We start from the raw sequence: 18,461 nt of genomic DNA on the forward strand, positions 1-18,461 counted from the left end.
GATCGTGATTGGTTTGAGTTGCATGTTTTATTATTGTTGTTGTCCTATGGTTCCCTCCGTGTCGCGCAAGCGTGAGGGATCCCTGCTGTAGGGTTTGCAATATGTTCCTGGTTTGCTTATTGTCTGCGTTGCGTGAGTGACTGAAACACAAACATGGGTAAGTGGGTCATGGCGTATGGGAATAAAGAGGACTTGATACTTTAATGCTATGGTCGGGTTTTTATCTTAATGATCTTTAGTAGTTGCGGATGCTTGCTAGAGTTCCAATCATAAGTGCATATGATCCAATAAGAGAAAGTATGTTAGCTTATGCATCTCCCTCATATGAAATTGCAATTGTGAATACCGATCTTGTTAACAATTGCCTAGGACAATTCCGCACACAGACCCATCATTATTCCACACTCGCTTTTTGTAATACTTAAGTAATATATTCTAACTTTATGATAACAACACCTACTTCTATATTTTAGCTCTCTGATATCATGCAAATTTATCCTCTTCATACCCATAACATAGTTTTATTTTTCGTTTCTAGTTGGAAGCAAACATTCGGTGTACGTAGAGTTGTATCAGTGGCAGATAGGACTTGAGAGAATATAGATATTACCTTTAGCTCCTTGTGGGTTCGACACTCCATAATTATCACTTCCACCTTTGGAAATTGCTACGATGTTTCCTTGCACTTGGGGATTATCATGCAACACTGGCCCGGTAACCAGATCTAATTCCGAGCGCCTAGGAACGACATGGTTCACGTGTTGTAAATAAAATGATCCCAAGTGGGAAATTTGGGACCATCTTCGTGGTAAATCCTTTGGTAGGCCCTAAGGCCCAGAATTTCTTCTCGATGATATCACTCCTTGGGGGTATGTCGGTGACATGATAATGGTATTGTGTGATAGACAAATTCATTGGATAAGTCCATGGTGCGGGAAAGTGTAGAACTCCTGCAGAGTGTAAAAATATATTCGAACAACCTGGTCCATGGTATTGGGCATAGGTCATGCTAGGTTCACCTGGATGGCCAGTGTCAAAGGGCTGCAGGCTTGTGGACTGAGCTTGTCGAGAAGAGCTTGTGCGGGGACCAGTGAAGACGGATGAATGGTAGACAAGTGGGCGCCATCTGCCGAGAAGTTGGGTGGCTGCATGATCTATTGATGATGAGGGTTAGAGTGTTGCAGCTTTGGGATGTGTCAATCAATTGATAAAATGGGGAAAGTGTCGAGGTGGTCACAAGACAACAAAATAGGCTGAATCTATATCCAAACATGGAGCATTTTTTGTTGTTCAGAAAATCCAAACATTTTTTCACTAATATGCAAGACTTGCGTATCATTTCAATGATGGATAGAAAGTGAAGGTCACATGGAACATCTCACAATTATTGTTCCTGCGAATGACATAACCTAGGTCGTGAGAGTAGAGACATGTGTTGCCCAACCTTGCGCAAGGATGGCACTAAGTGATTAATGTAAACCGTGGGCACCTGTGAGAGCCCAAGCCTTCGCTTCTTCCTGGATCTCCAACACGGGTTGCAGGGCGAGCGGACGCGCATTGTCGAACGGGCACATGTTCTGGAAGCACCAGATGGACAATGCCATGAGAATCACCAATGACACTAGGCACTTTTGATGGCCGACGAGCGATGTAGAAGTAACAGAAGCCCAGTAGAGCAGAAAGTCCACGTCTTCGGTCAGTGCAAGAACGGTAGCACGACACACAAGAACATCATGCCAAACCCGTCGAGAGAAGGGGCACCCAATAAGGAGGTGATGCATGGTCTCCGGCCCCTGGTCGTGAAGGCGTATGAGTCGGCGTGAGGCAGACCATGACGAGTCAATCTCGTCGAAGTCCAGCATCGGTCGAGGTTCGTTGGCCAGGCGAAGAACTTGATTCAGAGGGACGCCTTATGTTTGCTAGATCTAGTGCTCGTGCGGTGCGAAGTTGGAGCCGAAGAACAGTGCACCTTAGCAGGAGTTGGCCGAATAGTTACCATCTTGCGTCCATTGTCAGTATAGTGTGAGATAGTACCCTCAAAAAAAAAAGTATAGTGTGAGATAGCATCATGCTACAACGTCAAAAAATCAAAACATGGAACTGGGGTTTAACCCCAAACATAATTTCCATAAAACTGTTTTTTCACTCTAAATAAATTTGCTAAAACCGGTCTGTCTAAAAATCAACTCATTTTTCTACAAAAAATCCTCATTAGCTATCCAAACAACCACTAACATGACCCATTTATGCCACGATCTGTATCTGTCATGCCATCCCACGACAAGATCTTGTCCATGCGGCCCACTTCTGCGACGCACCTCCCCACAAGCGAAGCACGTGTGAGGTTCCTTATTGCGCAACAGGCAAAACTAAGCACACATGTGACATGTGCTGTGCTCAACACACAAGACGAACATGACTGAACTGTTACAGCAACAAGGCCATTTTCAAACCGCTCGGGAATTTGCATCGTCAGCAAAAAGGCCTCTTGCCATCGCCGGACGCCGTCGTGTTCCCCCGCCGTGACACCGGTGGAATGCTGAAATGCCAGAGCCGGCCGGTCTTTCCCACCCGGAACATGTCGCAGAGGAACTCCTCGGCATACTTCTTCTCCACCCTGCGGTCCACGTCGTGCAGGAACACGTCGGTGTCCCCCTCGCCGCGCCTCGCCCGCGCCATTGCCGCCGCCGTCCAAATCGCCGCCATCCTGCCAGGCGCCGACGCGAAGTACCCCTTGGGCGCGTCCAGCATGAGCATGTCCCACTCGTTCTCGTACACCTCCGGCGGCAGGTTGTGCAGCGCCAGCGGGCACGCGGCGTTGTCGCGGACCAGCACGGGGGCGTCGGCGGCCTCGGCTCCGGCGCCGGGGACGCAGGAGGAGAAGTTCTTGTAGGAGTCCAAGAGGAGGTCGGCGTGGTCCATCCGCGTGCGGTAACTGACCAGATGGGCGCGCAGGAACGGCGACTTAGCGCGCACGATGCGGTACCACTCCGGATCCTCCTCCAGGAAGACGGTGACGCCGCCGGGGTTGAGCGCGTGCCAGAGCCGCGAGTCATGGCCGAGGCCGAACACCAGCAGCCGGATCGGCGCGCGGCGGCGCAGCACGTCGAGAGAGAGGGAGATCTCGGCGCGCGACTGCTGCGGGACGGTGCGCGTTGTGGCGTAGTACACCGCGGCGTCGGCGAGCGCGGCGAGGCCTGAAGGCTCGTACCCGACGCCCGAGGGGGCTAGGACGCCGGGCAGGCACGGGAGCAACGGCAGCAACGGCAGCGGCGAGGTGAGGAGGGTCGCGACCAGCAGCGACGTGGCGACGAGCAATGCCGCTGCAGCGGCAGTGGCGAGGCGGCCGGGAGGCTTCATTGCGTGGGTCGCCGGCGCGCAGTGCGTGTATGCTGTGTGAGGTGGGGATTGGACAATACTCCATATTTAGCGCGAGCAGCGGAGCACGACGTGGCATCCCCTTCGCTGCACGATACCGCACGTTGCTTTCTTTTTCCGTCCCAATGTCGTAGTACTACCCCGCCCGACGAGGCAACGACTTTACCGCAATTTTCTATTAGGTTTAGGGAATCTCTACCTACATTGATGCATATGGCCAAGTGGCCCATCAGTGGGTTTATTCTGGTATGTACGGAGGAGCGCGCGTGGTGGGGAGGAGCGCATGCGGTGGGGAGGAGTCGTGTCAGGGAGTGGAATGGTCGCGGGGAGGAGCCGCGGCGGCTCGATGGGGAATGCAGCGAGGAGAATCCCTCGGCACTCGGCGGATGCAGGGAGCGGGTGGAGGTGGCACGGTGGAGCATGGCGCCACCCGCATCCAAAGTGCCGGTGGTGGTGATGGACGCTGGCGCGGGCCTGCTGCCCTGCCGACCCTTGCTGCGGGGTAAGGGCGCCTTTTGTCCAAAAGGACCTCCTGATCAATAGAATTGTCAAAAAAAAACCACATGTCAAAAATATTGTCAAAAAGGACCCGCTCACTAGTGGCGGCAGGCGCGGCAGGTGACACGTGGCACCTGCCGCCACGCCAGGAGGCGGCGGGCCCGGCCGCCACAGCAGGAGGCGGCAGCGCTCGTTGTAACGGGTTACCACAGCGCAGCAGCCGCGACGTAACGGGCGAGGCCATGCGGGCCATGCCGCCACCCAGTGAGGCGGCCTCTGTTGCGGCTGTCGCTCGCGGGCCGACAGGCCGTGCTGCAGTGGTGACGTGACTGCGGGCCAGGCCGCCACCTGCTGAGGCGGCCTCTCTGCAATAGCGGACAAGGGGACACAGACGGCGCTGATTCCCGTGTGCGACAGCGACACTGACGGCGGTGATTCCCAGATTTGATTCCCACGCGCGGGAAAATGCACGCTGATGCCCTGCTTTAGCTTCTTTCGCCCGGGAATCAGTCCTGCTTTAGCTTCTTTTGCCTCAGCGGATGGGACAACACTGTGAGAATTGCTCTGGCTATTGCTTGAGTGGATGCGACGGCACTACAGGAATTAGTCACTCGCTGCGGGAATCCGATGCGGCGGGAAGCTGTTGTGCCGACACTACAGGGATCCTAAAATTTCCCGCTTAATTTTCCCGCTTAATTTTCTCGGTATTTTGATATATTCTTTAATAACATTCTTGTTTCTTGTTGTAGTCTCCTCCGCCTCTGTGCATGTACTATCGTTGGATTGACACGGAGATGCCGGCTTGGGTAGTGACTGAGATTCGTGAAAGAAGTCGCCGTGCTTGGAATAGTTTCTATGCAGAAGAGCGACGCGAGAAGACGGAAGCTGAGGAGAAAGCAGAGCAAGAGAGGGAGTTAAAAGAATATTATGCGGAGCAACACCTTTTTTTTCAGGATTTAGGAAAGAAAAACAGGGAAGAGGCTCGTCGCATGGAGGAGCAGGAACGACAGCGAAAGGAGGCTCGTGAGGCGGAGAGGCAGAGAAAGAAAGAAAGGGCTCGTGAGGCCAAGGCAGCAGAAGAAGCTGGCGATGGAAAAGGAAAATATCCACACTGGACTCAGTAGATTCCTGTGGTAGTATTATAAATTCGCAATCATTCGCAATCATTTGTATCTTTATTTTTGAGTTTAATGTAGCTTTATTTCAGTAGTTAAATGTAGCTTTATTTCAAATCTATGATGTATCTTATTTTCAGTTGTACCGTGTAGTAATGGAAAAAAAATATAGTTTTAGAATAAAGTAGTGGCATTTTCTTTCCCTCCACTAATATCGAACATCGTGCAACAACTACAAAATGAAATTAAGATAGAACATAATGCCCTACAATAAGAGAGTACAAACTAATAATGCAAGTACATCTGAATTAAACGGTAGAACTGGAATACAGCTTAAAAACTACATGCAGGCATCATCGTCATCCTCCGTCGATGCAGAACTCTTGCCCTTTGAGGATGCAAAACTCTTACCCTTGGACGATGCAGAAGTCTTGCTCTTCGAGGATGCAGTACTCTTGCCCTTTGAGGATGCAGAACCCAGAAGCGGCGGCATGAAGATATCATCTTTGTCCTCGCTTTCCTCAGTCCATAAAAAATGATGCTTTTCTGAAGTCCTTCTGAAAGTTTCACTCTTTGGCTCCACTACCTTCTTCCACCTTGCATGCAACCTAAGAAGTTCTTTACGTACCTCCTCATAGGTCCTTTCAGGCCACCTAGACCTACGTAATTGGTGAGCCAACTCATTCATTATGGTGTCACTACCGGTGAGTTCTTCCCATGGAACTATCCTATTGTCCATCCTGAAATCGGTAGCTAGCCTGAGAAGAGTCCTGCTCATCCCAGAGTGAAAACTACGATCGAAAGGATAATGGGACATCTCGACTACACTACACTCGAATGCTTATCCACCTCTTTCTGAAGGGGGTTTTATAGGTAGAGAGGAGAAAATGGCGGGTAAGAACGACTGTAGTATGGCAGGAAAGGGTTGGCGGGAACATATGGCGAGAAGGGGTTGGCGGGAAACGGGTGGCAGGAAGATATGGCGGGAAGGGGTTGGCAGGAAACGGGTGGCGGGAACATATGGAGGGAAAGCGTTGGCGGGAAAATATTGAGGGGAAAGGGTTGTGTAAGTGCATCTAGTGCCACCCCTAGTTGGTTTTGGAGTATTGACGACAAAGTTGGTTGAGGGACTAATGCGTTTGTGAGAATTGCAGGATAACGCAGGAAGTGTCCCTCATTGATTCGGTTTACCTACCGGAGATGACCCCTAAAAATGTATGAAGGCATTGAAGACAATGGTGGTGTGTGAAGATATTCACACTGAAGTCTATGACATGAGAAGACATTGAGTGAAGACTATGGAGCGCGAAGACTGAGTCGTTTCGTTGTTTCCTTTTCTTCTTTGTTGAGTCATAGGAACCACCGTACTGTTAAGTGGGGTCCAAGTGAACTAAGTCAGAGTGACTGAAGTGATGCTCAACCCAAATCCTATGTCTTCGAGCGAAGACAATAAGAACAAATCTTATCCAGAGCTGGATGAGTCAGCTTTGCTTGTAGCCCAAGTAAAGTTACCGTGTGTGTTTGAAATCTGACCGTTGGAACACGTGTCAGTTCCTTAGTGACCCAGGGTCATTTCGGACATATCAGGTCGGGTTGCCTTGTGGCTATAAATAGCCCACCCCCTACACCATAAATTGGTGGCTGCTCAGAGTTAGTTTACGGCTTTTGTCGTTTTGAGAGCAACCCACCTCGAAGCCTTTGAGAGAGAAATCCTTGCGAGGACAAAGCCCAAACACCTAGAGCCAAAGAGTGTTAGGCATCACTGAAGTCTTTCTGTCTATGTGACCTGAAGACTTATTACACTTGAGGATTGTGTATCCTCCAGCCGGTTAGGCGTCGCGTTCTGAGCATCCAAGAGTCATTGTGGATTGCCGGTGAACGAAGTCTGTGAAGGTTCGGAAGTCTACCTTGAAGACTTACCCGAGTGATTGGGCGAGGACTGTGTGTCCTTAGCTCAAGGGGAATAAGGTGAAGACACGGTCTTCTGAGTTGAATCTCAGCCTCCCTAAGCAGACATACAGTTGTCACAGCAACTGGAACTGGTCCAACAAATCCTGTGTCTTCAACAAGTGACTGGTTCTATCCCTTCCCTCCTTTACTTTGAGTTTGTCTTCGTGAAGTCATTGCTTATCTGTCTTATCTGTTTGACTTCAATGTTTGACTACTATTGTTGATTGGCTTCATACTATCTTCCATCCTGATCCCTACTACCTAGCTGCTATTAGTCTTCGTACGTTAACACTATTGCATACTTGACTATGGCTTGCTTGTTGTAGTTTATCTTCCGCTGCATATCAATTAGGTCATTTCTATTGTTTGTCTTCGAAACTTCCATGTTTTGAAGACTTTGATAAAAATCGCCTATTCACCCCCCTCTAGTCGATAACTAGCACTTTCAATTGGTATCAGAGCAAGGTACTCCCTTGTTCTGTGTGATTCGGTTTAACCACCTGGAGTTTAGCTATGTCGATTGCAGGATTGAGGAATGTATCTTGCCCCACCTTTGACGGTCATGAATATCCTCGGTGGAAAGCCATGATGAAGAAGCGACTCATGGCTATGGACAGCGAACTGTGGACCGTCACTGAGATTGGTCTTACCGATCTATGCAAGATGGCGGAGGCTGATGACATTCGCAAGTACACTCTACTGAACCTCACAGCGAAGGATGTCATCTGCTCCTGCCTGTCCCGAAATCAGTTCAAGAACGTCATGCACCTCAATCACGCGAAGCTAATCTGGGACCGGCTTTCTGAGGTCTATGAAAGTCATCTTAATCATCATGATCCTTGGCTTGATGACTACAAGGAGTCTCTTAAAGAGATGACCTTTCCACCTGAATCGTCTTATTCTTCACCATGCCTCATGGCAGGGGGTGTTAAGGTAACTGAATGCTACCTCTCCGAAACCAGTGATGATGAATCAGGTGATGAATTTGGCCCCAGCTATGTCAAACTTGCTTCCCTTGCCACTAAACAACAAAGAGCTTTGGAAAAGATTCAAAACATGCTTAGTAAGAGCGATGATATGTTGGGCGAAGAAATGGATCAGTCAAAAGCTTTGGCTGAGAGTCTTCAGAGACTTCATTCCAAGTTTGACGCCCTTCAAGATCAACATAATGCTCTCTTGTTTGATCATGAGAAACTTTCTTCTGAATGTCTTCAAAGAGAGCAAGATCTTGAAAAGATAAGAGTGGATTATGAAGATCTTCTGAAGAAGCACGATTCATTACTTGCTCAACAAATCAGCGTTGCTCAGGATGAATTTGAACCACCATGTTTAAAATGCATTGAGCGTGATAACGCTGCCTCTGTTGCTGAATGTTCCACTGCTGCTACTGTTGCTCTGTCTTCAACTACTGATGTGGTAATTAACCCCTCTGCTGAGGATACCACTACTATTGCTAATGAAAATGCTAGGTTGAAGACATTGCTTGAAACAGGGATGTACAAAAGTCTGAAAGGGCATCAGACACTTTGTGATGTCCTCAAAAAGCAGATTCTGAACCGAAACCCTAGGAAAGAGGGTGTTGGGTTCGAGAGGAAAATGAATGTTGATGGCTCCTACTGGAAGCCTGAGCAGTATCCCAAAACCACATGGGTTGCTGCAAAGGAACCTTCAGTGGATCCATCCACTTTATCTGGCTTTACCTATGCTAATCCTATTATCATTGACGAATCCTTTGATGCAAACTATAAATTATTCAAAAATCAGAATGGTGAAGTGTTTGCCAGGTATATTGGTACTAACTACAGGAATGGACCGCCAATGAAGAAGATCTGGGTTCCCAAAAGCTGTCTTGAGAATCTTCCTGTGAATGTTGTCATGACACCACCAGGGAAGAAGACAAACCCCAGACCAAAGGCGTCACATGGTCCAACGGCTTCATACGGAAACAGGACTCACCTGAGTCACCCTAACGCCAATGTTTTGCAGGGAAATCATACTCAAACTTATGAATATGAGCGCGTGTCTTCAAACCGCTATGTTCGTAGGACTAAGAACTTTTCTGCTTATTCATATGAGTATCATTCATCTCCTGCAGGGCTATTTTCTAGGGCTTCAAAGCTGAAATTCTCAGATGCTGCACTTAGACTCATTGCTTCTAAGCCACCCCTAAAGATGTGGGTGGTGAAGAAGAACTAACTCTCTTTTGCAGAACATGGTCTCCATCCAGCAATCAAAGGCGTCCGAGGTTATTGCTAGGGACCTAAAACACTGTAAGGGACGCATGATAAAATGATCATACTATGTATCATATGAATCGCTTACCTGTCATACTGTGTGCTAACTTTCATCTAAACTGTGATAATCCAAGTGTGCATCAAATGCTTATGCTTCACAACATACCTTGTGAAGCCTATCCTCCTAACTGCACTGTAGGGTATGACACCTCATGCTTCAGAATGGATTATGGACAGTGGATGTACTAATCATATGACTGGTGATCGAAATCTTCTCATGGACTCAACCTTACGTCCATCCGACAAGAGTCAAATCACATTTGCTGACACTGGTAAAGGCAAGGTATTGGGTCTAGGTAGAGTTGCAATCTCAAAGGATCAACACATGGACAAAGTGATGCTTGTTGAATCCCTTGGATTCAACTTAATGTCTGTCTCAATGCTTTGTGACTTAAACATGATTGTGATATTTGGAAAATATTGTTGCCTTGTACTAATGGAATCTGACAAGTTTCTAGTCTTTGAAGGGTATAGGAAAGGTGATCTATACATGGTAGATTTCTCAATAGGTCCACAGCTTGCCGTATGTCTTCTTGCAAAAGCTTCAGAATGCTGGCTCTGGCATCGGAGGCTGGGACATGCTGGCATGAGGAACTTACACACTCTCGTCAAGAAGAAGCATGTCATAGGCATCGATGGTGTCAAGTTCAAGAAAGATCATTTGTGTGGTGCTTGCGAAGCTGGGAAGATGACTAGGGCCAAGCACCCCTCGAAGACAATCATAACGACATCTCAACCCTTTGAGCTGTTGCACATGGACTTATTTGGTCCTACTCACTACTCTATCCTCACAACAACGGCGTGTCTCTATGGCTTCGCCATTGTTGATTACTACTCAAGATATACATGGGTGCACATAATTCTCTACAAGACTGAAGTACAGGATGTCTTCAGACGATTCGCCAATCGAGCAATGAACAATTATGGCGTCAAGATCAAGCATATCAGAAGTGATAACGGCATTGAATTCAAGAATACCGGGCTTGATCTTTATCTGGATACAATGGGAATCACTCATGAATTTTCTGCTGCATACACACCTCAGCAAAATGGCATTGTTGAGCGCAAGAACAGAACCCTCATTGAGATGGCTCGAACAATGCTTGACGAGTACAAGACACCAAAAAAATACCGGCCTAAAGCTATTGATACAGCCTGTCACATCATCAACCGTGTCTACATCCATAAGCTTCTGGGCAAAACATCCTATGAGCTCCTTACTGGCAAGAAGCCAAATGCCAGCTACTTCAGAGTTTTTGGTGCTAGATGCTAGATCAAGGATCCCCATCACAAGTCAAAATTTGAGCCTAAAGCACACGAAGGCTTCATGCTCGGTTATGGAAAGGATTCACACTCTTACAGAGTCTTCAACCTCTTTCACTACAAAATCGTTGAAACCGTGGACATGCGATTTGATGAAACCAATGGTTCACAACGAGAACTCCTGCCAAGCACATTAGATGAAGCTCCTTCCAGTGAATCTATCAAGCTGATGGGAACTGGTGAAATCATGCCCTCTGAAGCACAGCCTGAAGAGGAACTTATCATTTCAGCACCAAACCAACCTGAAGACAATGCTCAGACCGAAGACAATCCTTCCAATGATGACAATGATCAGCATGAGCAAGGTCTTCGTCCAGTTCATCCTCGTGTTGCAAATGAAGTACAAATCGAGAAGATAATTGATAGCATCAATGCACCTAGTCCGCTTACTCGCTCAAGAGCTACACAATTAGCAAATTTCTGTGGGCATTTTTCATTTGTGTCAATATCTGAACCCAAGAAAGTTGCTGAAGCCTTTATGGAACCTGAATGGATTCAAGCCATGCAAGAAGAACTTCAACAGTTCAAGCTGAATAATGTTTGGGAACTTGTCAAGCGCCCTGACCCTCGCAAGCATAATATTATTGGCACTAAATGGATATATCTGAACAAGCAAGATGAGCATGGTCAAGTCATCAGAAACAAAGCACGTCTAGTGGCACAAGGATATACTCAAGTTGAAGGAATTGACTTCGATGAAACATTTGCTCTTGTGGCTAGGCTTGAAGCTATTCGCATACTGCTAGCCTATGCTAATCACCACAACATCTTGCTATATCAAATGGATGTGAAAAGTGCTTTCCTCAATGGCAAGATTGAAGAAGAAGTGTATGTTGCTCAACCACCTGGCTTTGAAGATCCAAAACATCCTGATATGGTGTACAAACTAAACAAAGCACTGTATGGCCTCAAACAAGCTCCTCGCGCTTGGTATGATACAATCAAAGACTTCCTGAAGAGCAAAGGCTTCAAACCAGGATCCCTCGATCCCACACTCTTCACGAAGACATATGATGGTGAACTATTTGTGTGCCAAATATATGTGGATGACATTATCTTTGGCTGCACCAACCAGAAGTATAGTGATGAATTTGGATACATGATGCTAGAGCAATATCAGATGTCCATGATGGATGAGCTGAAGTTCTTCCTTGGTCTTCAAATTCATCAGCAAAGGAATGGCATCTTCATATCTCAAGAAAAATATCTCAAAGACTGTCTGAAGAAGTTCGGCATGCAAGATTGCAAAGGTTACACGACGCCAATGCCAGCCAAACACCATCTTGGTCCCGACGACAATGGTAAAGAGTTCGATCAAAAGGTATACCTCTCCATGATTGGTTCCTTACTTTACCTATGTGCATCTAGGCCAGATATTATGCTTAGTGTTTGCATGTGTGCTTGATTCCAAGCGGCACCAAAGGAATCGCATCACTTAACTGTGAAGTGAATTCTTAGATATTTGGCTTACACCCCAACACTCGGATTATGGTATCCAAAGGGCTCAAGATTTGATCTGGTTGGATTCTCGGATGCTGATTATGCTGGTGACAAGGTGGATTGCAAGTCTACATCTAGAACATGTCACTTTCTGGGACGATCACTTGTCTGTTGGTCTTCAAAGAAGCAAAACTGTGTATCACTCTCAACTGCTGAATCTGAATACATTGCTGCCGGATCTTGTTGTGCTCAGCTTCTGTGGATGAAGCAAACTCTCAAGGACTATGCCATCAATCTAAAGCAAGTCCCTCTCTTCTGCGACAACGAAAGCGCCATCAAGATTGCCAACAATCCAGTTCAGCACTCGAAGAAAAAGCACATTGAAATTCGTCATCATTTTCTCAGAGATCATGTCATGAAGAAAGATATTGACATCATTCACGTCAACACTGAAGAGCAACTAGCAGATATCTTCACAAAGCCCTTGGATGAGAAAAGGTTTTGCAAGTTACGGTGTGAGCTAAATATCTTGGAATCCTCAAATGTCCTGTGATCAGGCACACATCCTAACACTTATGCATGTTGATGACTTTGATGTGCAACACATGAAGTAATGTATATCTGTTGGGGAACGTAGTAATTTCAAAAATTTTCCTACGCACACACAAGATCATGGTGATGCATAGCAACGAGAGGAGGAGTGTATCTTCATACCCTCGAAGATCGCCAAGCGGAAGCGTTTATCAACGCGGTTGATGTAGTCGTACGTCTTCACGATCCGACCGATCCAAGTACTGAACGCACGACACCTCTGAGCTCTACACACGTTCAGCTCGATGACGTCCTCGCCTTCTCGATCCAGCAAGACGGGCGAAGTAGTAGATGAGTTCGGGCAGCACGACGGCGTGGTGACGGTGTTGGTGAAGAACAATCTCCGCAGGGCTTCGCCTAAGCACTACGGAAACTATGACGGAGGATAAACTAGAGGGGACGGGGTTGCCGGCACACGGCTTGGTGTTTGTTGATGTATCTTTGGTGCTAGCCCTGCCCCTCTATTTATATGTTGAGCCTTGGGGTCGAAACTTGGAGTAAAAGCCTCCACAAAGTCGGTTTCACCCGAAAGGCAAGAGTCCTTCTCGGACTCCAGGGCCACACGCCAGGGTTCCCGGCGTCTGGACCCAGACGCCAGGGTTCCCGGCGTCTGGACCCAGACGCCAGGGACCCTGGCGTCTGGCCCCTGGACTCCGCAAAACTTCCTTTTGCGCTTTCCAGAAACCTTGTGGACTTTCCCTTTTGGCCCAAATAATGTGTTCTCGTTCCCAAACATTTCGGGAAACATCCAGAACCCCTTCCGGTGAATTCCGGAACTTTTCCGGAGATCAAACACTATTATCCCATATATCAAACTTTATCTTCAGACCATTCCGGAGTTCCTCATCATGTCCATGATCTTATCTGTGACTCCGAACAACATTCGGTTACCAACATACATAACTCATATAATACTATATCGTCAACAAAACGTTAAGCGTGTGGACCCTACAGGTTCGAGAACTATGTAGACATGACCTAGAACTTGTTTCCGGTCAATAACCAATAGCAGGACCTGGATGCCCATATTGGCTCCCACATATTCTACGAAGATCTTTATCGGTCAAACCGCATAACAACATACATTGTTCCCTTTGTCATCGGTATGTTACTTGCCCGAGATTTGATCGTCGGTATCCAATACCTAGTTCAATCTCGTTACCGGAAAGTCTCTTTACTCGTTACATAATACATCATTCCGTAACTAACTCATTAGCTACATTGCTTGCAAGGCTTATAGTGATGTGCATTACCGAGAGGGCCCAGAGATACCTCTCTGACAATCGGAGTGACAAAACCTAATCTCGAAATACGCCAACTCAACATGTACCTTCGGAGACACCTGTAGTACTCCTTTATAATCACCCAGTTACGTTGTGACGTTTGGTAGTACCCAAAGTGTTCCTCCGGTAAACGGGAGTTGCATAATTCTCATAGTTACAGGAACATGTATAAGTCATGAAGAAAGCAATAGCAATATACTAAACGATCAAGTGCTAGGCTAACGGAATGGGTCATGTCAATCACATCATTCTCCTAATGATGTGATCCCATTAATCAAATGACAACACATGTCTATGGTAAGGAAACATAACCATCTTTGATTAATGAGCTAGTCAAGTAGAGGCATACTAGTGACTATATGTTTGTCTATGTATTCACACATGTATCATGTTTCCGGTTAATACAATTCTAGCATTAATAATAAACATTTATCATGAAATAAGGAAATAAATAATAACTTTATTATTGCCTCTAGGGCATATTTCCTTCAGTCTCCCACTTGCACTAGAGTCAATAATCTAGTTCACATCGCCATGTGATTTAACATCAATATTCATATCTGTATATGATTAACACCCATAGTTCACATCATCATGTGACCAACACCCAAAGGGTACTAAGGTGTGATCACTTTTTGCTCGTGAGAGAAGCTTAGTCAACGGGTCTGTCATATTCAGAGCCGTATGTATTTTGCAAATATTCTATGTCCACAATGCTCTGCACGGAGCTACTCTAGCTAATTGCTCCCACTTTCAATATGTATCCAGATTGAGACTTAGAGTCATCTGGATTGGTGTAAAAGCTTGCATCGTTGTAACTTTTACGATGGGCTCTTTTATCACCTCCATAATCGAGAAACATCTCCTTAATCCTCACTAAGGATATTCTTGACCCATGTCCAGTGATCTACTCCTAGATCACTATTGTACTCCCTTGCCAACAGGGCAGAGTATACAGTAGGTCTGGTCCATAGCATGGCATACTTTTATAGAACCTATGACTGATGCATAGGGAATGACTTTCATTCTCTTTCTATTTTCTGCCATGGTCGGGTCTTGAGTCTTACTCAATTTCACACCTTTGCAACACATGCAAGAACTCTTTCTTTGACTGTTTCATTTTGAACTATTTCAAAATGTTGACAAGGTGTGTACTTATTGAAAAACTTATCATGCGTCTTGATCTATCTCAATAGATCTTGATGCTCAATATGTAAGCAGCTTCACCGAGGTCTTTCATTGAAAAACTTTTTATTCAAGTATCCTTTTATGCTATTCAGAAATTCTATATCATTTCCAATCAACAATATGTCTTGCACATATATTATCAGAAATGCTACAGAGCTCCCACTCACTTTCTTGTAAATACAGGCCTTTCCAAAAGTCTGTATAAAACCATACGCTTTGATCAACTCATCAAAGCGTATATTCCAACTCCGAGATGCTTGCACCAGTCCATTGATGGATTGCTGGAGCTTGCACACTTTGTTAGCATCTTTAGAATTGACAAAACCTTCTGGTTGCATCATATGCAACTCTTCTTTAATAAATCCATTAAGGAATGCAGTTTTGACATCCATTTGCCAGATTTCATAAAATGTGGCAATTGCTAACATGATTCGGACAGACTTAAGCATCGTTACGAGTGAGAAAATCTCATCGTATTCAACACCTTGAACTTGTCGAAAACCTTTTGCAACAAGTCGAGCGTTGTAGATAGTAACACTACTATCAGTGTCCCTCTTCCTCTTGAAGATCCATTTATTTAATATGGCTTGCTGATCATTGAGCAAGTCAATCAAAGTCCATACTTTGTTCTCATACATGGATCATATCTCAGATTTTATGGCCTCAAGCCATTTCGTGGAATCTGGGCTCATCATCACTTCCTCATAGTTCGTAGGTTCATCATGGTCTAGTAACATGACTTCCAGAACATGATTACCGTACCACTCTGGTGCGGATCTTACTCTGGAAGACCTACAAGGTTTGGCAGCAACTTGATCTGAAGTTTCATGATCATCATCATTAACTTCCTCACTAATTGGTGTAGTAATCACAGGAACTGATTTCTGTGATGAACTACTTTCCAATAAGGGAGAAGGTACAATTACCTCATCAAGTTCTGCTTTCCTCCCACTCAGTTCTTTCGAGAGAAACTTCTTCTCTAGAAAGGATCCATCTTAGCAACGAATAACTTGCCTTCGGATCTGTGATAGAAGGTGTACCCAATAGTTACCTTTGGGTATTCTATGAAGACGCACTTCTCCGATTTGGGTTCGAGCTTATCAGGTTGAAAACCTTTTTCATATAAGCATCGCAACTCCAAGCTTTAAGAAATGACAGCTTAGGTTTACTGCTAAACCACAGTTCATACGGTGTCGTCTCAACGGATTTAGATGGTGCTCTTTTAACGTGAATGCAGCTGTCTCTAATGCATAACCCCAAAACGATAATGGTAAATCAGTAAGAGACATCATAGATTGCACCATATCCAATAAAGTGCGGTTACGACGTTCGGACACACCATAACGTTGTGGTGTTCCAGGTGGCGTGAGCTGTGAAACTATTCCACATTGTTTTAATTGAAGACCAAACTCGTAACTCAAATATTCGTCTCTGCGATCAGATCGCAGAAACTTTATTTTCTTGTTACGATGATTTTTCCACTTCACTCTGAAATTCTTTGAACCTTTCAACTATTTCAGACTTATGTTTCATCAAGAAGATATACTTATATCTGCTGAAATCATCACGTGAAAGTCAGAAAATAACGATACCCGCCACGAGCATCAACACTCATTGGACCGCATACATCGGTATGTATTATTTCCAATAAGTCACTAGCTCGTTCCATTGTTCCAGAGAACGGAGTTTTAGTCATCTTGCCCAAAAGGCACGGTTCGCAAGCATCAAATGATTCATAACCAAGTGATTCTGAAAATCCATCTTTATGGAGTTTCTTCATGCGCTTTACACCGATATGACCCAAACGGCAGTGCCACAAATAAGTTGCACTATCATTATTAACTTTGCATCTTTTGGCATCAATATTATGAATATGTGTATCACTACGATCGAGATCCAACAAACTATTTTCGTTGGGTGTATGACCATTGAAGGTTTTATTCATGTAAACAGAACAACAATTATTCTCTGACTTTAAATGAATAACCGTATTGCAATAAACATGATCAAATCATATTCATGCTCAATGCAAACGCCAAATAACATTTGTTTAGGTTTAACACTAATCCCGAAAGTATAGGGAGTGTGCGATGATGATCATATCAATCTTGGAACCACTTCCAACACACATCGTCACTTCACCCTCAACTAGTTTTCGTTTATTCTGTAAATCCTGTTTCGAGTTACTAATATTTAGCAACCGAACAAGTATCAAATACTCAGGGGCTACTATAAACACTAGTAAAGTATACATCAATAACATGTATATCAAATATACCCTTGTTCACTTTGCCATCCTTCTTATCCACCAAATATTCAGGGCATTTCCGCTTCCAGTGACCATTTCCTTTGCAGTGTAAGCACTCAGTTTCAGGCTTTGGTTCAGCTTTGGGCTTCTTCATGGGAGTGACAACTTGCTTGTCATTCTACTTGAAGTTCCCTTTCTTTCCCTTTGCCCTTTTCTTGAAACTAGTGGTCTTGTCAATCATCAACACTTGATGCTCTTTCTTGATTTCTACCTTCGTCGATTTCAACATCACGAAGAGCTCGGGAATTGTTTTCGTCATCCCTTGCATACTATAGTTCATCACGAAGTTCTATTAACTTAGTGATGGTGACTAGAGAATTATGTCAATCACTATCTTATCTGGAAGATTAACTCCCACTTGATTCAAGTGATTGAAGTACCCAGACAATCTGAGCACATGCTTACTAGTTGAGCGATTCTCCTCCATCTTTTAGCTATAGAACTTGTTGGAGACTTCATATCTCTCAACTCGGGTATTTGCTTGAAATATTAGCTTCAATTCCTGGAACATCTCATATGGTCCATAACGTTCAAAACGTCTTTGAAGTCCCGATTCTAAGCCGTTAAGCATGGTGCACTAAACTATCAAGTAGTCATCATATTGAGCTAGTCAAACGTTCATAACGTCTGCATCTGCTCCTGCAATAGGTCTGTCACCTAGTGGTGCATTAAGGACATAATTCTTCTGTGCAGCAATGAGGATAAACCTCAGATCACGGATCCAATCCGCATCATTGCTACTAACATCTTTCAACACAATTTTCTCTAGGAACATATGAAAATAAACATATGAAAGCAACAACGCAAGCTATTGATCTACAACATAATTTGCAAAATACTACGAGGACTAAGTTCATGATAAATTAAAGTTCAATTAATCATATTACTTAAGAACTCCCACTTAGACAGACATCTCTCTAGTCATCTAAGTGATCACGTGATCCAAATCAACTAAACCATGTCCGATCATCACGTGAGATGGAGTAGTTTTCAATGGTGAACATCACTATGTTGATCATATCTACTATATGATTCACGCTCAACCTTTCGGTCTTCGTGTTCCAAGGCCATATCTGTATATGCTAGGCTCGTC

At 45.1% G+C, this 18,461-nt stretch overlaps 1 protein-coding gene across 1 annotated transcript; it reads right to left on the bottom strand.

The window, feature by feature from the left end:
- Positions 1 to 2,325: 2,325 nt before the first annotated feature.
- LOC119364994 (probable methyltransferase At1g27930) lies at positions 2,326 to 3,404 on the bottom strand. Its single transcript, XM_037630569.1, has one exon. It carries the CDS (start codon positions 3,358 to 3,360, stop codon positions 2,473 to 2,475), a length of 888 nt encoding a protein of 295 aa, XP_037486466.1. The 5' UTR covers positions 3,361 to 3,404; the 3' UTR covers positions 2,326 to 2,472.
- Positions 3,405 to 18,461: the final 15,057 nt, after the last annotated feature.

The sequence above is a fragment of the Triticum dicoccoides genome, chromosome 2B (assembly GCF_002162155.2).
Source record: "Triticum dicoccoides isolate Atlit2015 ecotype Zavitan chromosome 2B, WEW_v2.0, whole genome shotgun sequence".
Taxonomy (NCBI): Eukaryota; Viridiplantae; Streptophyta; class Magnoliopsida; order Poales; family Poaceae; genus Triticum; species Triticum dicoccoides.

Excerpts from the sequence above, each read along its gene's own strand:
- LOC119364994 (XM_037630569.1), bottom strand. The coding sequence starts at position 3,360 with ATGAAGCCTCCCGGCCGCCTCGCCACTGCCGCTGCAGCGGCATTGCTC.